At 43.4% G+C, this 16,286-nt stretch overlaps 1 protein-coding gene across 5 annotated transcripts in view; it reads left to right on the forward strand.

Moving 5' to 3' along the window:
* garnl3 (GTPase activating Rap/RanGAP domain like 3) overlaps nucleotides 1–16,286 on the forward strand; it is a 94,372-nt gene that overhangs the window by 15,335 nt on the left and 62,751 nt on the right. The window contains exon 1 of one of the 5 annotated variants that reach the window (XM_029125073.2): nucleotides 395–655. The exons of the other annotated variants lie outside the window; for them this stretch is intronic. Within the exon in view, the coding sequence (XP_028980906.1) occupies nucleotides 564–655 (92 nt within the window). The 5' untranslated portion in view covers nucleotides 395–563. Of the gene's footprint in view, nucleotides 1–394; nucleotides 656–16,286 lie in introns of those variants that run through there. 5 annotated transcript variants of the gene reach the window in all.

Genomic DNA, 16,286 nt, shown 5'->3' on the forward strand with positions numbered 1-16,286 from the left:
TTGTCACAAATGTAATTGGTGCAGTTTTCTATAATTGTTTTTAAATGTGAGAAACGTAGCAGCACAGAATTAGACAGAGAATTAGCCAGAGAAAGCCTAGCAGTTTGAGACGTTTGCACGGCACATACCCACAATTTAACTTGCTGTAATGGTGCTGTTAATGTTGGAAAACAGAATACATGAAATGCATTCAAAGTTGACTGACAGTTATATATAATCAGTGGTGCGCATGTGAGATGGGATATGAGTGATAGCCAGTTTGTTGTTGACAAAACACACACATGCTGATATATGCCTGCACACACAGAGTACATGTCGATAATGAAAACACGTGCTATTGTTGTCACCGTACTCAACACTAAAACACACCCAGCAGCAAAACCTGCGACAGCAGTGTCCCTGCGCCATTCGTGAGGTGCGCGGCCGAACTGGTGAGTTGAGTATGGAAACCGTATGTTTTGGTCCGACGTCCTTGCAGCTATCCTCTCTGGCAATTAGCTAGGCTTTCACTCTGCCCAGCAAATTTTCAACGCATCAACTTTCGGGACTGTCATTAACGAGGCATGGAGATCAAACGTATGGATAACATCAAGGTTCCAGTGTGGCTGTTCCCTTCCTCATGGCCATGGAAGTACAGGGGAAACCACCAGAAAAGGTATGTTGGGGTGGTCAAAGGGGTCTGAGACCTGAGTAGTTCACTGATCTGACGACTGCGTTGAAACTCAGCTGGGTAACAGTCTGGTGGCCTCCAGCAGACCCAGATCCTTTCCATTGGTGCTGTGACCTGGATGCAATGTGTACCTGTGTCCTGGATGCAATATGTACCTGTGACCTGGATACAGTATGTACCTGTGACCTGGATATACTATGTATCTGTGACCTGGATACAGTATGTACCTGTGACCTGGATTCAGTATGTACCTGTGACCTGGATACAGTGTGTACCTGTGACCTGGATGCAATATGTATCTGTGTCCTGGATGCAATATGTACCTGTGACCTGGATACAGTATGTATCTGTGTCCTGGATTCAGTATGTACCTGTGACCTGGATACAGTGTGTACCTGTGACCTGGATGCAATATGTATCTGTGACCTGGATACAGTATGTACCTGTGACCTGGATGCAATATGTATCTGTGACCTAGATACAGTATGTACCTGTGACCTGGATTCAGTATGTACCTGTGACTTGGATACAGTGTATACCTGTGACCTGGATGCAATATGTATCTGTGACCTGGATACAGTATGTACCTGTGACCTGAATACATCTGTGAGTTAAGGTGAATGGGTGGTGGACTGTAGCAAAGGTGGTTCTGCAACCCAGCTTGTGTGTTTAGAAATGATATTGTTCCTGAAGACGTTAAAGTTTCAGATGAGGAAGTGGAAGGCTGCCATTTCCCCGGGCTGATGGGGAAAAACACGCCAGAGATGCTGTTCCATTTGGAGATGTTTTTTGATTTCAAAATAAAAATGTACTCTGCTGAGGTAGTGAATAAATTCAAATTTAAATTCAATTACATTCTATTTTGCTTTGTGGTATGCCCAAATTAAATAATTTTCAAATTGCATTGAATCGTAATCAAAGACCAATTTGTAATTGAATTCAGACTTGACCCCAGCTTTGTAAAAGTTACTTCATGAAACAGTTTTGTTACATATAATCTACATGTAGAGTTTATTGCAGTAAGTCGTGATACGTGGTCTCTGATGGGCTGTCATGACAGCTCTTTGACTCATAGCCTGTCATAGTGTTAATTGTACTTTTCTGAAGAAGCAATCTGTCTGTGTCATATACAGTACCAGACACACTGAGAAAATGAAGAGAGCTCTGTGTATTCTTTTTGGCTCCTACTTAGTATTTAGTATTCTTCATCGGTCCCTGGCATTAGGATGTGACATGTATCATCACAGAAGCTTCTCTGTAAGATGTGTGTGTGCGCCCACGTGAGTGTGACAGGGAGTGTGTTGGTAGTGTATTGTGTGTGTGGCATATTCTTCATATCCATATTCTACTCTTATTCTCCCAGACATGGATGAACAAACTTAGACAGTGCAGTGTGCGCTCCATATAGCAGTTAGCGTAGCACATGGCTGCATTTGACTAATCTGTGGTTTGAGTTACGGCGGTTTCTTGTCTACTGGATCTTTGATGCTGTACTATATCTGAATTTACCTGGTGTCTCCATGTGTGTTTGTGTGTGTAAGAGATCCAGGTCTATGGGTACATATGGGAAGCAGATGTCCCTACACAGAGACTGAAAAGCCTTGGGGGTTATGTTCAGGGCCAAGGTTAAGTTAGGCATAAGGTTTAGGTTATTGAGGTTAAGGCTATGGTTTGGATTAGAGTTATGGTTAGGGCTAATGGATTGGTAACATTAATGTCTGTGTTTCCAATCTGCACAAGGATAAAAAAAAAGTCTGTATATGGATCCCGGTTGACCTATATATGTGGAATTATAGTAAAAGATAGTAAAACTTGGGTTTAGAGACTTTAGACTTTAGAGATGATTTTTCACGCTTACATTTTTGTATATTAATTTCACTTCACAACGGCAACAACAAACGTCCCCCATAGAGGAATGATACATGGTTTATTCAAATTGAGGGGAGAAAAAAAACAGCCTAGTTTAAATGCATGAAACTCTGGAGGCACTGAGAACAAAAATGTGAAAAAGGTTCACTGGGTTGTGCATTTTCTGAAGGCGCTAGACCAACGCGTGTACTCGCGTGTAGAATAGGGTGCCATTTGGGACACACGAGAACACCGAGAGCCCAGAAAGGCCTCAGATAAACAGAGGATCATAATCACTGCCATGTGTGTCTTCAGCCGGGCAGAGCAGTCCACCACACAATACAGCCGACCAGGATCATTTAGCCAGAGGAACAGACTAAATAGGGAAGGAGAAAAAGCCCTCCGCTGATTACAGCCTTATTCCTCCAAACCCCATCTGGATCCATTTATGGCTTAAATGCGCATACCTACATATTAAAGCAAACGTGTTTTGTGGTGTGCGTGAGTGTGTGTGTGTGTGTGTGGGTGTGTATTCCTTGCCTTTGTGTCTGTGCGTGAGAGAATTTATGTTCGTGTGTGTGTGCGCGTGAATTTATGTTTGTGTGCGTGTGTGTGAATATGTGCGTGTGTATTTGTGTAGGTGTGTGTGTGTGTGTGTGTGTGTGCGTGTGTAGTGCAACAAAGTGATCTCTCTGCTCCGGGATGTTTTGTTTCGTTCTGGAAATGACCCAGTGTGTGTGTGGATGGAAGATCTTGTGTTTTCACAGGGCATCAGTCAGGGTTGTGAGCACCGCCACAACCACATGAAGGAGGGCAGGAATGAAGGTTTGATGTATGTGTGTGCGATTTGTTTTTCTTTCAACGATTGTATAATTCATAAACATCCCTTTTTTAAAAGCTTTTGCTCTGTGAGGTGACGTAAGTGTGTGTTTGTGTGTGTTTTTGTGTGTGTGTTTTAAGTATTTATGTGAGTGGGAGAAAACTAGATTGCAGTCACTTGACTGAATAAAAGACTGCTCAAAACTCAGTGGAAAGGTTATGATGTTGACTAATTCATGCACGAATGTATTATTGCTACAGAATACTGTCAGGAATTTCTTTTACATCCTAAACCTGAAGTTACTGTACATCAATAATGAAGTGCGCGTTAGACCAGGATTATGTTCATTATGCATCAAATGGAATATAACAAACATAACTGGGAATTTCTTATTTTTTTAGCAATAAGACATTTCCTTTTTCCATTGTATGCACTTACAAATACCACCCATCAATCTTATAGTCCCTTCCTCCATACTACCTCGTAGAAGTTCCCTCCCTTCCTCCATACTACCTCGTAGAAGTTCCCTCCCTTCCTCCATACTACCTCGTAGAAGTTCCCTCCCTTCCTCTAAACTGCCTTGGTCCTCAGGGAGGGAGGGGTACAGCTCTCCAAATGTGGGTTACAGTGTTTGGACGTATTTACTTTGTGGTTTCCAGGGAATTCTGCCAAACAACCTTCTTCTTGGTTCGACAGAGAGTGTGGGGGGGGGGGGGGGGGGGGGGGTTTGAGGGAGGACGAAAGAGGGAGAACTAGTGGTATGGAGTGTGAACCAGGGAGAGAGAGGGAGAATGAGAGTGAAGGAAATAAAGGCAGCAGGAAAGGATATATTTTCATACCATCTTGAAGGAGGTTGTAAAGTCTAGGTCCAGTTAAAGTGGTGAGTTGTGGACATTCTTACAATATCTGGGAGGAGGAAGGTGCCAGAGGCCTGCCACTTGCTGCTGAAGTACTGTTCACTATAAGGGAACTGCTAACATAATACGAAAGAAAAAAGAAAGAAGCTGCGGAAGGTCGCTGGTAACTCACAGTCGATTGTCATATAGTGCTTTTTAGGACCTACAAATCCCAAAGCAATATCTCACAAGTCTTGAGACAGCTTGTGATAATACACACACACACACACACAGGCACACTTGCAGACACACACGCCATTTGTCAGCCTGTTCTTCCTGGTTTTCCCCTCAGGTATGTAATGATGACAGATGGGCCGTAGGTAGTCACCAACAGTCAAATACATTTTGTCACGCATGCACGCACACGTTCAAAATACTTCTAATAAAATCCACAAATGACATTATAGTCAAAAGGACACAGAGCAGTTGCTTTGCCTTCGTTGCGAACAGGCCTGCAATCTGAAGGACACACACTGTCAGACTGTGGAGATGGCAATGACACCCAAATACCACACTTAACATTGAATGTACTTAGTAATTTAATGTACATAGTCATTTAGCAGACAACATAGTCCAATAGTGCATCCATCTTAAGCAAGGCTTTTTACATTTTTCTTTTACAATAGAAACAAAGGGGCTTTTTAGGACCTTGTGAGCAAATGATCAGTCCATAATAATATACAGATCATATCCTGGTTTACAAAGTGCCAGGTGTATGTTGCTGGAACCTGTAAACTTCTGAGACATAGAACCGTGGTCAGCACAATCCAGAGTTTTGACTTTCTCCTGCAGTCTGAGGCCAGTCCAGAGTTGTTTCTCCTCCAGTCTGAAGCCAGTCCAGAGCAGTGAGTTTCTCCTGCGGTCTGAAGCCAGTCCAGAGCAGTGAGCTTCTCCTGCAGTCTGAAGCCGGTCCAGAGCAGTGAGTTTCTCTTGCGGTCAGAAGCCAGTCCAGACCAGTGAGCTTCTCCTGCTGTCTGAAACCAGTCTAGAGCAGTGTTTCTCCTGCGGTCTGAAGCCAGTCCAGAGCAGTGAGTTTCTCATGCGGTCTGAAGCCGGTCCAGAGCAGTGAGTTTCTCTTGCGGTCTGAAGCCAGTCCAGAGCAGTGAGCTTCTCCTGCTGTCTGAAACCAGTCTAGAGCAGTGTTTCTCCTGCGGTCTGAAGCCAGTCTAGAGCAGTGAGCTTTTCCTGCAGCCTGAAGCCACTCCAGAGCAGTGAGTTTCTCCTGTGGTCTGAAACCAGTCCAGAGCAGTGAGTTTCTCCTGCGGTCTGAAACCAGTCCAGAGCAGTGAGTTTCTCCTGCAGTCTGAAGCCGGTCCAGAGCAGTGAGTTTCTCCTGCGGTCTGAAACCAGTCCAGAGCAGTGAGTTTCTCCTGCAGTCTGAAGCCGGTCCAGAGCAGTGAGTTTCTCCTGCAGTCTGTTGTTGCTGCGTCTGTCTGAGGGGCATTGTTCTTCATGTAGGATGAGATGTTTCATGGTGGGTGACTGAAGCCTCCACACAGGGGTCAGCCAGAAGACAGTCTCCGGCTCTGTCTGTGAGTCAGTCCCTGTCCACCTGAGATCCAGACTGGTTGCGCGGGTCATTGAGGTCTGGCCAGCCTGTCCAAGCCTCTGGCACGCCTTTGCAGTTATTCATTGGCTGGAACCACAGGAATGATTCCACTGTATCTGTGGTCAGTGGGATCTTTCTGTTCTGTCAGTCCAGTCCAGGTAAGAGACTCTGTCAGTCCAGTAGGTGAGAGACTCTGTCAGTCCAGTAGGTGAGAGACTCTGTCAGTCTAATAGGTGAGAGACTCTGTCAGTCCAGTAGGTGAGAGACTCTGTCAGTCCAGTAGGTGAGAGACTCTGTCAGTCCAGTAGGTGAGAGACTCTGCCAGTCCAGTAGGTGAGAGACTCTGTCAGTCTAATAGGTGAGAGACTCTGTCAGTCCAGTAGGAGAGAGACTCTGTCAGTCCAGTAGGAGAGAGACTCTGTCAGTCCAGTAGGTGAGAGACTCTGTCAGTCCAATAGGTGAGAGACTCTGTCAGTCTAATAGGTGAGAGACTCTGTCAGTCCAGTAGGAGAGAGACTCTGTCAGTCCAGTAGGTGAGAGACTCTGTCAGTCCAGTAGGTGAGAGACTCTGTCAGTCCAGTAGGTGAGAGACTCTGTCAGTCCAGTAGGAGAGAGACTCTGTCAGTCCAGTAGGTGAGAGACTCTGTCAGTCCAGTAGGTGAGAGACTCTGTCAGTCCAGTAGGAGAGAGACTCTGTCAGTCCAGTAGGAGAGAGACTCTGTCAGTCCAGTAGGTGAGAGACTCTGTCAGTCCAGTAGGTGAGAGACTCTGTCAGTCCTGTAGGAAAGATCCTCTTCAGGTGTGTCAGTCTGGTGTGTTTAGGCGTAGCCACGTTCTCACCACCAGACCATTGTGTGATATGCATATTGAATCTATGCTATGGCCACCTCTCACACACCTCTAGCTTCATGACCACAGGGAGAGGGGACACGTCATTCATATCAAGCCCGGTTGAATTGCCATCACCAAGATTCCCAACCTTTTCCCTCTTTTACCAGAGGTTGCCTGTTCTGCATCTTTCATAGAGCACTGAACTTTTAGTTTATTTTGCTTCTTGCCCGGTGTGTTCTGAGTCTGCAGAATAGCATGTCTTTGATATCATTCTGCTTGGTGGTGGAGACGTGAATGTCGTCAGCACGCATCTGTGTTCGGTTGGTACAGAGCTTGTGAGCTTGGGCATATTGCAATAGATGAAACATCCGCTGGTTGGTGGATAGGATGAAGCGAATGGCCAGTTTTTTTTTACATTGTCTTTTAATGGGCGATATGTACGATACAACAAGCATGAATACAAGCATAAATGACCAGAAAACATCCGAAGTCTTCAGCTAAGTTATTGGTTAAAAAGAAACGTGCATTAGATATTCCACAATAAACATTCTTGTCAGTCCATCTATCAGTAGGCATTGACTTGTAGTCTCCTCACACTTGCTTTAGAAACTAGCAGTGCTACACTCCCCCCGAAACCACCCTGGACTAACTAATACTACACCCCCCCGAAAACACCCTGGACTAACTAATACTACACCCCCCCGAAACCACCCTGGACTAACTAATACTATCCCCCAGACTTGGACTCAAGTCACACTTAAGTCACCAATAAATTGACTCGTTACTTGACTTATAGTTGTTCAAAAGACTTAAGACTTGACTTGGACTTGTTGTCATTGGACTCGTGCCTTGAAGGTAAATATAGAATAACAAATAACTAAGGAAAAAACCTGCCTTCCTGCCTTGTTCTGGTCTGGTAGCTCAATCGATTAGAGTTGAAAGTCCCCTAGGTAACGTTAGCAACAGTGCATCTGTTCCATTCGTAATAGCATTTGGCTACAAGGATTTTTTACATTTAGTGAGAAGTCTAATGTTAGCTTGCTGTCAAGAATTGGGCCTGTTCCTAATCTTTGCCAGCTAGTTAGTTACAGTAGCTAATAACTAGCTAACACATGTAACCATACAGAACGCAGAGAGCTGTTAGCTCATGGCTAACCTATGTAAAATAGTCTGACAATTTAGCTAATGACAGACAGAATAGTAGATAGAATAAGCCGGCCCCAGCTTCAACATGATCATACTTCAATTAAACATAAAATACATGTTTGCTTTAATAAATGTAATCTTGCAATTCAGTATTAGTGTACTAGATTATCAACTGCTGATTTAAAATAGCCCATAAAATAATAGTAATCCCCAAAATGTACACTTAAGTTGAAAGGACTTGCTTTGGACTAATAGACTTTAACTGTAGCTTATAGTGCTTAAAAGACTTGAGACTTGACTTGGACTTGGATGCAGTGACCATTATACAGTGATGATGTAGGGCTTGTCCATGTATTAATTCTCAAACATGCTCTGTTTGCATATGCCTTTTGTTTGGGAGATAAAATGCCTGTATCTACGAGGCATGGTAATATGTGGGTAAGCATCCATTACATGAGTTAACATCTTAAACAGATGGAAAGAGGGATATGTATATCCAGTTAGGTGGGTCCTCTGGGCGAGAACCTTCTTTAGGTCACATGTTACCTGACAGGTCACATTCCCATGAGAAAGTATATATGCAGTTCATTGACCCCACATTTTCTGATGAAAAGTGGTAGCATGGTGGCCATTATAAACTTGAAAAACACTCTTCATTCTTGGCTCTGGGTCTGTCAATGTGTATGTGTGCTGTCATGAGAAAAGACAGCCATTCATGTGAGATGTGTGTTAGACAGGAAAATGTCTGACCGTCGGTGCTCCTCTAGTCTGTGTGTGTGTGTGTGTGTGTGTGTGCGCCTGTCTGATGAATGAAATACCTGACTCATTGACATCGTCATCGTTTCTAAAACTCTTCAGGAATGAACAGTCACAACGTTCATGGTGGAATAAGTGGTGCTCATGGGGCATTCAGATGCTTCGGCCAGACTGTGTATGTACGAGCCTTTACCTCTGCCCACTCAGCTGACCAATTTAGCTTAAAAATAAAAGCCTGAACTAATACCTGTATGTACGACACACGCAAACACACAAAGCCCACTGCTGCTCAACACCTGCACAAACTCCCTTCTTTCCCTGTCTACATCTGGGGTTTACCATACTTGTCCAGTCAGTGAAGTGATATAATATGTGGCCACAAGAGGGCAGACTTGACTGTCTTACTTGACTTGCACAGAGCGGTCTAAGAATTGAGAGTGTGAAGGAATGGTGGTGAATGGCATCATCCTGGTTGCTCTTTTTTGTCAGAACCACATGGATGTATTGTTGTGTAGGTGTTTCACCTCCAGAGGGTGCTAGTATAATATGCACATCACGGACGGATATTGTTGGCTGTGTCTGAAAACGTTGCTAGCTATCTCTCCTTGCATGTTGGAGTTTCACCTACTCAAGCATGGCTGGAAGGCAAATCTGCGCTGAAGGCAGACATCAATGTGAACAGTTGGCTCAATGGAGAGTGTGGACCTTGCATTTCAAATGGAGAGAAAGGGTCTAAGTTCACCTTTGACTTAGAGGCTTGTCTCTACCAAAACCCTGACCTAACCTTAACCCTTATGTTGACTGTTTTAGAATGAAACTTAAATTAACAGATTTCAGAGTTGGAATTTAAACTCCGCCCTCTACAGTGAGTCAATCAACTACAATCATTTCTGCCTTTAGGGCAGACCTGCCTCCAGAACAGGTTTGAGTAAGCAGTACTCCAAACACCTTGTTTTGGACACTGCAGTCCAGACTTGTTTTCTTAATTCCTCTTAAATCTCACTGTAAAAGGTAGAAGGAAGAGGCTTTTAATTCTCTCCTCCCAGGCTCATTGAGAAGAACTGAGGAAACAAGAACGAAGATTTCAGAATTTCTAAACCACCTGTAAATAGACACAGAACTGATAAACACAGCAGCATTAGGCAGTCGTTCAACAGCACTGACAGAGAGACACATCCAAGTCAACCATTCTTCCCTTACAAGGTGGGAGCCACTTCCCCCTGGTATCGATTAAGGGTTGGGAAGGGGAAGCTTCTAGATATGTGCCCAGGGGCGTCATCTACCCCAAGCAGACACACAAACAGCTGTGAAGGTCTATTCAATCCAACGACAATGTAAATCTATATTAAACACACTCAGCTTCTGGCATTCACCGCAACGTTTAAGGCTACATTCAGATCTGGGAACCTGTGCTATAGTTATGTTTGATAGTCCATTGATTATTGAACTTCAGATTGTAGAATTAAGGTTAGGATTCATTATAGGTAAGCATATCTGTGTCCAGAGGCAGTTTGATGCATCTGGGCACAAGTCATTCTACTGAATCGGTATGGAAATGATCTGTTCCTGAGGTAGGTTGTTTTAAGTACAGCTTAGACTGGAGACTACTGTGATCTTAGTACGTTCACAAGTGTTTGTGTGTGTGCACTGTAGGTGTGTATGGTGAAATAATCTATTTTTGTAGACAAATTAAACTCTTAACACACACCTGACCTTCTTACCAGTGCCCCACCCACAACTCCAGTTCCAGAGGATCAAAAGCTTCTACTTGCTGTAAGTGGCACTGGGTTAGAATGTCTGGTAAATAACTCAGGTGGGAAAGGGAAGCATAATCCGGCCTTGTTCTGTTCACCCCAGCCAGTGGGGCGGGTTGGTCCGTCAACCACAAAGTCATCCAGAGTCTACTTGTTCACTACATCCCAACCCCCTCCGTCCATCTCAAGTCCTACAGGGACTATTTGGGATTTAGATCTTGACCCCTCTTCCCTTGATCCAGGGTGTCAAATGCCAACGAGGCCCATGACTTATGTGCATACGTAGTGGACCTTGTCCTCCTGCCGAGAGTTTCGATACACCCAGACATTTATTTGACCTACAGTTTTTCCATGACAGTTTACATCGACCAGGAAGACTCGATGATCTTGTATACATATATAAAACATTTATTATCAGAAATATAGTTCCAAATAAACCAATTCAGTACAAATATTTCTTAAACATTTTGTTAAGAATCCAGGCACAAAACAAAACATGTTAAAATAGATGTACTGTAACCATTCCAAAGGGCCAGTTTTTGCATTTGAGTGGGAAAAAACTTGCAGGATTTAGGACCATGCAGACCACTTTGACTAGGTGGAAAGAAGGTGTGTTAGTTTAGTTGTTGCTTACTGAGAACAATACATTGGTCAGTGCATATACACCCATCAGCCATAACATTATGACCACTGACAGGTGAAATGAATAACACTGATACACCCATCAGCCATAACATTATGACCACTGACAGGTGAAATGAATAACACTGATACACCCATCAGCCATAACATTATGACCACTGACAGGTGAAATGAATAACACTGATACACCCATCAGCCATAACATTATGACCACTGACAGGTGAAATGAATAACACTGATACACCCATCAGCCATAACATTATGACCACTGACAGGTGAAATGAATAACACTGATACACCCATCAGCCATAACATTATGACCACTGACAGGTGAAATGAATAACACTGATACACCCATCAGCCATAACATTATGACCACTGACCGGTGAATAGAATAACACTGATACACCCATCAGCCATAACATTATGACCACTGACAGGTGAAATGAATAACACTGATAATCTCATTATCATGGCACCTGTCAGTGGGTGGGATATAATAGGCAGCAAGTGAACATTCTGTCCTCAAAGTTGATGTGTTAGAAGCATGGAAAATGGGCAAGTGTAAGGATCTGAGCGACTTTGACAAGGGCCAAATTGTGATGGCTAGACGACTGGGTCAGAGCATCTCCAAAACTGTAGCCCTTGTGGGGTGTTCCCAGTCTGCAGTGGTCAGTACCTGTCAAAAGTGGTCCAAGGAAGGAAAAGCATTGAACCAGCAACAGGGCCATGGGCATGGCTCAGTGATGCACGTGTGGAGCAAAGGCTGGCTCGTGTGGTCTGAGCCAACAGACGAGCTACTGTAGCTCAAACTGCTGAAAAGGTTAATGCTGCTACTGATTGAAAGGTGTCAGAACACACAGTGCATCCCAGTTTGTTGCATATGGGGCAGCAAAGCCACAGACCAGTCAAGATGCCCATGCTGTCCACCCCCGAAAGCACCTACAATGGGCATGTGAGCATCAGAACTGGACCATGGAGCACTGGAAGAAGGTGGCCTGGTCTGATGAATCATGTTTTCTTTTACATCACGTGGATGGCCGGGTACGTGTGCGTCGCTTACCTGGAGAACACATGGCACCAGGATGAACTATGGGAAGAAGGCAAGCCGGCGGAGGCAGTGTGATGCTTTGGGAAATGTTCTGCTGGGAAACCTTGGGTCCTGCCATTCATGTGGATGTTACTTTGACACGTACCACCTACCTGAGCATTGTTGCAGACCATGTGCACTCTTTCATGGCAACGGTATTCCCTGATGGCATTGGCCTCTTTCAGCAGGATAATGCACCCTGCCACAAAGCAAAAATGTTTCAGGAATGATTTGAGGAACGCAACAATGAGTTTAAGGTGTTGACTTGGCCTCCAAATTCTCCAGATCTTAATCCAATTGAGCATCTGTGGGATGTGCTGGACAAACAAGTCTGATCCATGGTTGCCCCACCTCGCAACTTACAGGACTTAAAGGACCTGCTGCTAACGTCTTGGTGCCAAATACCACAGCACACCTTCAGAGGTCTAGTAGAGTCCATGCCTCGATAGGTCAGGGCTGTTTTGGCTAAAAAGGGGGACCTACAAAATATTAGGCAAGTGGTCATAATGTTGTGGCTGATCGGTGTATGTTCACTGCTGTTTTTTATTTCACATAAAACTGACCTTTGGAATTTAATCCTGGTGCTAAACTAGTTTTTACACCAGCTGATTGGCCCTGCAACATCACCAAACATCCACTTTGTCCAGTCCGCTGTCTGGGACCATCAGAATGTCAGGTGTTGTGGTAATATAATATGATGTATAACAGAAAGATGACTGACCCCTGACCTACTGGGTGTGGATTATTTCCTGCCCTGATGGTATATCCTGGTCAAGAAAAAGGTATACCTGTGAATTTCAACAGACATAGGATTGTATTTAGTCCCTCTGATATAAGAAAACTTTCCTTTAATTTAGGAAATGTTTTACCTTTTTTGTTAATGTCTGGTTTAAAAACTTAACAATATTATTAAGAGGGTAACACTTTATTTTGAGAGTCACAAAAGTGTTTCTGTAGATGCTCTACAAATTATCTAACATTTTAAGTATCTGCTAACCCTTACCTTAACTTTTCCCCTAAACCTTATTCTAACTCTAACCTTATTAAGCAGTTGCTTATCAAAAGATAGTAATACTGTAAAAAAAACTTTCAACAAACTATCTTTAGAACATCTACAGATCGAAATTGGGATCCTAAAAATAAATAACCCTTAACAGATTAACATATTTTTTGTATTTATTTGATATGCTCATCGATTTTAGTTGATTGCACTGACTGTACGCTACTTTGCACACTTAATGACCAAAATGATCATGTGAATATAGAAATACCTTTACTATGCATTCTGGGTAATTAAGGGCAATGAAATAAAAATGACTCAAAACGAATTCTCATGCAACAGAAATACTACTCGATAGCTCCCAACCAGATCCCTGCTGAGAGTGTAGTCTGGATTAGCGGTGATCTGAGGTCCTGATCTCCATACATCTTCATTGTGGTCTGCGTCAGTCTCTGTTTTACACTCATGCATATACAGTGGGGAGAACAAGTATTTGATACACTGCCGATTTTGCAGGTTTTCCCACTTGGGTTCAGGTCTGGAGACTGGCTTGGCCACTCCAGGACTTTGAGATGCTTCTTACGGAGCCACTCCTTAGTTGCCCTGGCTGTGTATTTCGGGTCGTTGTCATGCTGGAAAACCCAGCCACGACCCATCTTCAATGCTCTTACTGAGGGAAGGAGGTTGTTGGCCAAGTTCTCGTGATACATGGCCCCATCCATCCTCCCCTGAAAACGGTGCAGTCGTCCTGTCCCCTTTGCAGAAAAGCATCCCCAAAGAATGATGTTTCCACCTCCATGCTTCACGGTTGGGATGGTGTTCTTGGGGTTGTACTCCTTCTTCTTCTTCCTCCAAACACGGCGAGTGGAGTTTAGACCAAAAAGCTACATTTTTGTCTCATCAGACCACATGACCTTCTCCCATTCCTCCTCTGGATCATCCAGATGTGTCACGGTCGTGGGATGAAAAGGACACAGGCGCAGAGTAGAGGTAGGTAAGGTAATCCATGTTTAATGCAAAATAAAGAAAGAAGGACTCCAACAAAACAAAAGGCAGCAACCAGTGACGTGGGTATTCCTTACACAGGATAAACAAAATCAAAATGAACCACGCCTTGGGGCCTACAAACTAAACTTAAATAGGGTCCCCAATTGGAGGCAATAACTAACACCTGCCTCCAATTGGGGAAACCAAAAAAAGGAGTAGAGGTGGCTAAAGGCCACCTCCTGTCCTGGCTATGCCCCGAGCCCAGCGCAGAGATGGCTAGGGGCACAGCCAGGACAAGATGGTCATTGGCAAACTTCAGATGGGCCTGGAAATGCGCTGGCTTGAGCAGGGGGACCTTGCGAGCGCTGCAGGATTTTAATCCATGACGGTGTAGTGTGTTACTAATGGTTTTCTTTGAGACTGTGGTCCCAGCTCTCTTCATCTTGAACATCTTCCATTTTCTAATATTTGCGCCAACAGTTGTTGCTTTCTCACTAAGCTGCTTGCCTAATGTCCTGTAGCCCATCCCAGCCTTGTGCAGGTCTACAATTGTATCCCTGATGTCCTTACACAGCTCTCTGGTCTTGGCCATTGTGGAGAGGTTGGAGTCTGTTTGATTGAGTGTGTGGACAGGTGTCTTTTATACAGGTAACAAGTTCAAACAAGTGCAGTTAATGCAGGTAATAAGTGGAAAACAGGAGGGCTTTTTAAAGAAAAACTAACAGGTCTGTGAGAGATGTAATTCTTACTCGTTGGTAGGTGATCAAATACTTATGTCATGCAATAAAATGCAAATAAATTATAAAAAAAAATCATACAATGTGATTTTCTGGATTTTTGTTTTAGATTCCGTCACTCACAGTTGAAGTGAACCTATGATAAAAATTACAGACCTCTACATGCTTTGTAAGTAGGAAAAGCTGCAAAATCGTCAGTGTATCAAATACTTGCTCTCCCCACTGTATACACTAGCATCAGTCTAAGAGACTGTATCCAGTAGATATAGATAAACACATCCTTCCCATTCAAAGTAGCCCCATAGGCAGACAGGCACAGACAAGCACAGACAAGATGAAAAGCCTTGATTTGAATGTGTCTAGGTAGAAGCATTGTAATGCACAAGACTGTGTGTGTGTGTTTGTGTGTGTGTCCACACCTGATAGATTAATGGTAAGATGCATCTGAGAACAGCTTCGATAAAAACGCTTTAACATACTGTCTTTCTATTACCACAGAGCAGCGAATCAATGAGTTTAAATCTTAAATAAGTCATGAGGAGACATACACACACACACACACACCACACATTATGAGAGTGGGATGCAGACGGAAGGTGAAACACAGAAGGTTTCACCAGAAGGACCGTAATACGGTGATCACTTCAGTGTGTGTGTGTGTGTGTGTGTTTTTGTGTGTTTATTGTGTTTGGCTTCACTGGATTATATTCATTACCTGGAGCAGGATTACTGTCACATAAACCCTGAACCACTCTCTACATACACATACATATATACACACACACACACACATTCCTAGCATGTGGTGCTGTAGTAATTATAACCAGATTCAATAGGACCTCAAGGTTGGATAGTATTTGATTGTTATGTTCTACGGAGGTGTGTCTGGGCCATATGACCCCCCAATCTGCTTGCCTATAAAACAGTTTACGGTTATATTGCAACTGTTTCTGGTGGATTTTCGAAGTGCACATCCTTGCATGCATTTTGGGTCAGGATAGAAAAACATATTTGCTGGCTCAACAACATAGTTACGATATCTTAAGCTTTAACTGAAACTGTATATGGTTATATTGCAACTGTTTATGGAATAGTTCATCTTCAGTCTCGCTAGCAATTGCTCAATTCTTATGATCATTCCTAGGAAGTTAGTAGATACTAGTAAGCCTATTTAACACATTCCTCAATGGAGTCTAGCGACTGCTGAAACTTGTAATACCATGGCGTAGTGGTTAACAACAGTGTCTCTCATGTGGAAGACCTATGTTCGAAACCATTGGGAGCAACGACATTTATAAAAATGTTCTGGTAGATTCCATGATTCTCGTCTTTTCACTTGATGAAAAAGTTAGTTATCGACACCTTTATTGATAGTTATTGTATTGTATAAATGTCATTCACGAATGATGGCAAAAAGTATGTTGTTTTGCCATGAAATGAAATAGCTTTGGCAGACTCGCTAGCAATTGCTCATATATGACTATTCCAGTAAGTTAGTAGATACCGATAAAGCTTATTATTGGCTAATACGCTTTTAAAATGGTGGAGGTAAACTATTTG

The sequence above is a fragment of the Esox lucius genome, chromosome 14 (assembly GCF_011004845.1).
Source record: "Esox lucius isolate fEsoLuc1 chromosome 14, fEsoLuc1.pri, whole genome shotgun sequence".
Classification (NCBI taxonomy): Eukaryota; Metazoa; Chordata; class Actinopteri; order Esociformes; family Esocidae; genus Esox; species Esox lucius.